At 39.3% G+C, this 7,500-nt stretch overlaps 1 protein-coding gene across 1 annotated transcript in view; it reads left to right on the forward strand.

Moving 5' to 3' along the window:
- Positions 1-5,575: 5,575 nt before the first annotated feature.
- Positions 5,576-7,500, forward strand: part of LOC140945659 (uncharacterized) — a 5,748-nt gene continuing 3,823 nt past the window's right edge. The window contains exon 1 of the mRNA XM_073394678.1: positions 5,576-7,272. Coding sequence (XP_073250779.1) covers positions 5,681-7,272 — 1,592 coding nt within the window. The 5' untranslated portion in view covers positions 5,576-5,680. The remainder of the gene's footprint in view (positions 7,273-7,500) is intronic.

Below are 7,500 nucleotides of genomic sequence, written 5' to 3' on the forward strand. Positions count from 1 at the left end.
ATTTTTGTACAAACAATTTCAAGGAAATACTTGAAACCGAATTCACTCAGTTCTGTCGGAGGATGGTACGTTCGTGCAGGTATTTCGTCTTACAACCCTAAATTGTTTGTAGCGTTTTTAGTGTTGTTAGTTACTTAGACCTGCGGCACTGCCAACTTCCGTATCAAAAAAGTCTGTCAGTTGGTTTAGTGAGCCACGCTGTTCCAGCTTTCAAAAACTAACGCTTGTAAAAAGCTGTTATATTATGACTTCTATGATGGCAGGCAGTCGTCATTAAGTTATTCCAGTGACCAGACGGTTTATTCCTCTACTGTACAGGACTGCTTTAATTTACCAGCTGTTCCACAAAAAATTAGAAATGGATAGAGATGAATTTGGTCAGTTAGTCGAATTCGTGTCGCGAGGTCTTTAAATATTACTTACTGTCAATTAAAGTTTTGTAATAAATCAGGTTTCATTGCAAGTTGGTAAAGAAGACATCAACTTAATTCATAACCCAGTCAAGTCATGCAGTATCAAAAAAAAGCTACGTATAACTACTTTCGTTTGTCGCTTTCACCCAAATCTAATTTAAGCTCACGTTTCCCTTTTTTTTAGACATATGCTGCAGTTTTGAAATTGGCTCAAGCCCCGATAATTATAATAACTACGTCCGTCATGTGTAACTTTTTAGCATTATATTGAACGTACAGATCTAGACAGTTTCTAAGTTGAGCAGATTTACTTTTCACTGAAAGATAAAAACCAACACAGGGAAACATAATAAAATTGAATTAAACTGACACGCGTTGACATGAGGAGTTGAAAAGGGGTAAAAAAGGCCAAAAATTTGACGAAACGATTCTTTACAATATACAAAAAATGATGCCAATATAGTTAAACCATAAAAGATGAGGAAGTAAGACTTTCAGTATTGTTTCAGTTTTTCTGTTGCGGATTCATTATTGTTTAAAGTTCCTAACACTTGGCATTTTGCTGCGCATAGGTCATTTTATGAGGTCATATAATGTGACTCCGCAAAAATCAAGTTTGAGAGATTAAAGCGAGCAAGTTGTTCACTTAGTCTTATGTACACTGCATTTCTGCAAAAATCATAACTTTTGAATTTTTACGATGTGGAGAGGGGAGTCATGTAGAGTCTGGTGCAAACATTCAATCCATAGTTCGTATACTTACTTTAGTTTAATGCCTTCATAGTCGTTATAGCTCCAAGAATACTTTAATTCATGAATCTCATTATGCAAGAAAACCATTTTGGCACCACGCACGTTTGCTTGAACAAGTTCTCAGTCGAGCGTGAATACACTCATATTGAACATTTTTAGTTGACTACACACCAGGACTCAGAAGATTGTCTCTAGGAAGTCATAGAGAAAGCCCCTGTAACCCTATTTTCAATCCTCACTGAATAAAAAAATAAATTCTCGCCATGTTGTAATGAATTTTGATTTTGGTTTGAAAGGAAAATGTGAAAAAAGTAGAAGTTTACTTAACTGAAGAAGGGAGAGAGGCTTGGTAGGCGCATTGACAAAGCGGCCAGATTCAGCACTGAAATTGGCAATCCAGCGTTTAACGTCTCTGCCACGCTTGTAATTAACTGGATTGCTCTTGTCCCGTTGGCATTCTTAGGTAGCCTGCGAAAACACCCGTTTCTCCTCGCTCTTCGCCGCAGGGAACGTTTCGCGAGGAGGAACGTCTGCGACTCAGCGATAGAAATTCCATACTGATGACGCAAATCAATGTTTACATAATAAATCCGGTAGTCATGGGGTTCCAAATACAAATTTGCCCAATTTTGCGTGTCTTCTGCTCGATTTTGGTGAAGTGTTGTGTTCATCTGCCAACGAGCTCCAGCAAGACTCAAATGCTTCTTCTAGAGAAGACTGTATTCCACAAATATTGACTGTTTTGTTAGAGATTCTTTGCATTTACATTTGACCTTTGTGGCCTTTTGTCTTTTGTCTGTCATTCGTAAACAATAGCTAAAACAATGTAACTACTCCCTCGACCAATCAGCGCTTCTGACCGGATTCCGGACAGATTTTATGTCATCATTATGGAATTTCTGTCGCTGAGTCGCAGACGTTCCTCCGCGCAAAACGTCCCCAGCGGCGAAGAGCGAGGAGAAACGGATGTTTTCGCAGGCTAATTCTTAGGTTATTCTTGAATTTAGTACTTGTTTCTGTTGTTTGCTTCAAGCCCCAGTGAATTTCGTGTGCCCTCAAATACTATAGAATAGAGGGTAAATTAAATTTCATGATTTAAGGCACTCCTTAACGACAAGGATGGCTTATTACCAAAAAACATGGCGTCTATTTTACTCTTTAATTTACGGTGGCCCAAAGGTGTGTCACGGCCGATGCAAAAAAAATTAATGGTATTGGCATGTCGGAGGGAGGGGGGGGGGGGGGTATTTCGGTCGCAAAAATTCATTACTTTGAGCATATTCTTTCAAACTGGGGTTTAATTGCGTTGTCCCCAAAATACGGGCCCCATTTAGGTATTCATAATAATTCGAGTCAGTTTAAGAATTTGGGGAAATGCAGAAGACTTCAGTATATTATGTGCATTGTTTTTCACCTTACAGAAGGCAAGTTTTTACGAAGAAAAAGACGAAAAGGAGAGTTGGGGCCACGAAGAAGAGGATTTTAATAACAGACACTTTGTAGACGTAGAGGATAAAGTATGTGTAAAAGTAGGGAGACACAACGACGAGGAGCAGGACAAATTTACGATGGATAGAGCTTCTTCCTGAAAAACTGAAGAAGAGGAGAATCTTGAAAAGATGGAGAAAAGCTAAAAACGCTGGAGGAACTTTTCTCCAGTGTACCAACAGTTCTTATCAAACCCACAGAGCACGTGGACCTGAAGGCACCTTTCATGAAAGAGATCCCCTTTTCCACGTCCGTGGCCAGTCGTCGTTCACTCAAAGAGGACAAGGGAGAGATCAATCCAGACGCGGACGAGGAAGGGTTGGTCAAGGTCACGACGGAACACAGGAACATCCAGTGTATCTCGCACATAAGATAAATGAAATATGTAGGTCCTTTGACGATCTTGATTTAGGTGATAAAGAAGAAATTGCCTGTCCAAACAAATGTGGCCAAGGGAATTCAGGAGGGTCTTGCAGTAACCTTAATAGAGGACACCACCAGGGAGGAATTCGATCAACCCAACCCCCGTCAAAGGGAAAGCATAAAGGTACTTGTACAATAGTAAATGAAGGAGAAAGTGTAAGTTTACTTACTTGTGGGCTGTGTGAGTCGACGACAAACGACAAAGCTGTAAACTTTGGGTGCGTCTTATATTGGTCCACTATAAGAGTTTTCTCCGAAAACCGTGAGAAACATTCAAAGTGCTTTAGACTGAATTTGAGGGTCATTTTTACCGGACTAAATTATTGATGGATGAAATTATTTTCACTGTCATAACCATTATCATTACAATTGAATAATTTAATGAACTGAGGCCGTTTTACGGCTCCATATACATTACTCCTTTTCGTCTTTTGTTTTCTTTGGTTACTCTACACAAAAGTAACCATAATCCGCAATTTCATGGAAAATTATTTCATTTAACATCAGCTTGACATCAGAACGATTCAAACGTTCAGTCAATTCCAATTCAAGATATTTTTCTTCTATTTTAATGTACTTTTCAGATTTAAGTAAAATTAAGTAGAAGGATGAGACGAGGGAAATGGGCTCTACTCAGGTCACAATTTTATATTATACCCCTTTGTAACAGACCCAGTGAAACCCTATGTTCGGAACTGAAATTTTATTCTCTGTTACATTGTTCGGACGTGTGGGAACTAGGCCCTAAGTTAGTCTTCAGGGGCTCGGACCCCCCTGAAGTTTTTTTGACATGTGTTTTTTCGCTTGCGTTGTAAATTCTTGTAGTTTGTTCATCATGTTTATGTTTCGTAAATACAGCTAATTTATGCAAGAAATCGTTTTATTCACCCTACCCAGTGGTTCAATTCAGTCGACCAAGGTAAAAATTAAGCCTCCCCGATACCCGGCGAATAGTTTGTTTCTACCCGGCTGATTTATTACTTCCCAGGTCGCTTTCTATCATGACTTACAAGACCAGTGTATTTAAAAGAAGCAAAAATACAAAACATTATTACACATGTACCACTGGCAAAAACAAGAATACGGAAGGTACAGGTAATCAATATCGCATAAGAGTAAACTGTTTACTTCTTTTCGATACAGCAATATGTAAAAGGTGTTCAAAGTTTTCATGCCGGTAGAGATGTAAGGCCTGCCACCCCTTTCCGCTTTTGTGGGAACGGAACACAACTAAGAAAAACCCAGTGGGAAATAAACTAACCCTGCAGTGATTTTTTCTTCGAGACCCAGTGAAGATATAGATTCCACTGGGTTTCCTACAGAGGGGCGTTTTCCACGATCTCGAGTTCCGTGTGCAAGAGCATTCTCGTCAGCGGAATTTCGGAAGATACCACTCATTATGTCATTAAGTTGTACTTTCAAAGTCCGAACAACAATGGCGGCCCTGTGAAGAGAGTCCTGTTTAAGTATAAAAATGGTCGAGCTGTGGCTAACAGTGTTTCAGCGGGTTTTACAGGTCCGAATTCAAACGTTCCATGAATACACCTTTACACCTTGTTGTTAAAAACGGAGAAATACAATATAATGCCTTCAATTTGCGCCAGCAAAGAAGCTCGTGGTCAGAGCTCACTTGAATACTAAATTTCTCTAGGACATCAAAGCAAAAATTTTTGCATGTTCTCGTAGTTTTGTAGAAGAAAGACGGTTTAAGTTGAATTAATTCAATCTCGCTTTTCAATACTAGATGTTCAAAGAGTCTTAGACGGACAGCATGAAAGACCACATGACCTAAACAAGGCACAACTGACAGTCAGAATCTTTAGTGATACACCTGAAGATGAGGACCTAGTCAGGGAGCAAGTGTCGTAAAATTAAGTCCCGTGGGAAATTAATGCTTAAAGCAAGCCACTGGTCTAGATATGTTGAGGGGACCTTAGTGAACATGAAAAATGTTGTCGGCAACTTTGTGACCCGCACCGGCACGATTCACAGGGGATTAAAACACGTCTCATACAATGTCAGCATGGAAACGAGGCTACATCTTAAATCGTCTTTATTCCCTCTTATATGTCAATATTTCATCACCAAATTGTAAGAATAAATTTACTCTAGCATTACACACACTTTTAGCTGGAAATTGTGATCACGTGACCTAAAGCATGAAAACGAGGCTAAATCCAAAATGTGCCCTTTTTTCGTATCTTGTCACAAAATATCACTACAAAAGTAAGTTATAATGGAGACGAAACATTTCATAGACTTTCTCACGTCAAAGGATGAAACCTTCTACCACTTTATCACTTGATTAAAGACATGAAAACGAGGCTATATCTCCTATCATCAATGATTTAAAAATTACATTTTTCGTAAACTCAGTTTTTCTTGTGTTGTGTTCTAAAACAATATAATAAAATGAAGTCATGAAATAATAACTATTTTCTAAGCTTATTGGCTCTTAAACTAAGAATTTGATGAAATAATAACCACAAGCTTGAAAACGAGGCTCTCGTGGTCAGCGGTTTTTTGCAGCAAAATACAGGTCCGCCATTTTAACTTGCAGTTGAAATAGAGAAGACCGATCGTCTTTCGTTTACGTTTTTTTGATGGATATCGACCCTGATCCTGACCCTGACAAAGAACAAAAAGCAGATCTAAGTTTATGTATTATATGTCAAGAAAAAAATGATGAAGATCTAGTTGAAAAGCCGAATTCACATGAAAAAACATTGGAGTCGATAAAGGAGTGGGCCACGTATGGTGAGCGAAAGTATGTAAGAAGTCGTGACAAGCTATCCTTCTACTCTCTGGAGGATCTAAAGGAAAAATCATCATGGCACAGAAGTTGCTATAAGAATACAGTACATTCTGGGATGCTTAAAAGAGCCAAAGAGCGTTATGAAAGGCATTTAGAAGGCCCAAATGAGATGAGAAGAAAGTCATCTATAACAGTGGAAGACAGTCAACAAATAACACGATCAAAAACTATTCCATATGATAAAAATGTTTGCTTCTTTTGTGAGGGTGATGCTGGGTATAGACAAAGTCTCCATAGTGTATTGACATCTTCAGCTGGCGAATCTCTTCGTGCTGCAATTGAAATGTCTTCAAATGATAAACTTCGAGTAAAGTTAAGCTCTGCAATCGACCCTAGTGATGCCCATGCTATTGATATTAAATATCATGGAAAGTGTTGGGTTAATCATGTAACAAGTGTGCTACGTCGAGGGAAATCTCAAGCACCTGCAGTATCTACCGATCAACCAGTTAGTCATAGAGCAAGTAAAGCCGCAGCTCAGATCGAGTTTCTAACCATGGTTGAAAATACGTTGAGAAATGGAACAATTTTGACAATGTCAAATCTTCAGGAAGGATATGAAAGCATTTTAGAGGCAAATAACGTCGAAAACCCAACATGCACAAGAAAGGTACTTAAACAGCTCATCCGGAATGAAATACAAGGTGCCGAGTTCCACAGACCCAACAGAGTCAACGAGTCCGAAAGAGTCACCATCAAGAGTACACGTGATTTTGCAATCCAGCAGTCAGAGGGTAGTATTGATGTTAGTGACCAGGAAATGAAAACTCTATTTGACGCTGCGAAATTCCTTAGAAGATCCATCAGTCAGTGCAAAAACTGGGTCTTTACTGGATCATTTCAAGATTTAAACAGCAACCATCTACCACAGGAGCTTTACTCATTTTGTAGATGGCTGATAAGTGGGCCTAGCACTGACATCAACGCCAGTAACAAGTCAAACGAAATCCACAAGCGAGCAATGAGCTTGGCACAAACTGCAGTAAGTATGTTCCTGACTGACAGACAAAAAAGCAACACCAAGTCTAAAGTAATCAAATCTTCTAGGGACATGCCTCAACAACTGGCTGTTGGCTTGGCTCTACGACAATCTATCAGAAGCAAAGAGATCGTAAATATGCTTCATGGTTTTGGAATGAGTGTTGAGTACAACAGGTTACTTAGAATTGAAGCCCAAATAGAACAAAGTGTTCTTGAGCGCATGAATCAACATGGCGGAATGTACCTCCCCGAGAACTTTGTGAAAAATAGACATGTATTTTTCGCAATCGACAACGTTGATTTTGCAGAGGATACTCATGATGGAAGACACACACTTCACGGCACCGCAATGGCTATCTACCAGAAGACGGATCCTAGAGACACAACTCCACAGATAAGGTTAGTTAACAAGCCTTTTAAAATATCATAGATATTGGCTGATCATTTTTACATTTTTGTTACTATTTTCAGCTCCTTATTATCTCATTTATTTAATTTCTGTTTTACCGCCATCCCGTCATGATTTACGGCGAAATAACAAGGGAATTCTTCTGAGCACCCCAAAGCGTTTCACAAAAGTTACCACGGGGGATCCATCCTTCATGGCGTCAGCGCCACGGCTTTGGA

This window comes from Porites lutea, chromosome 8 (genome assembly GCF_958299795.1).
Source record: "Porites lutea chromosome 8, jaPorLute2.1, whole genome shotgun sequence".
NCBI lineage: Eukaryota > Metazoa > Cnidaria > Anthozoa > Scleractinia > Poritidae > Porites > Porites lutea.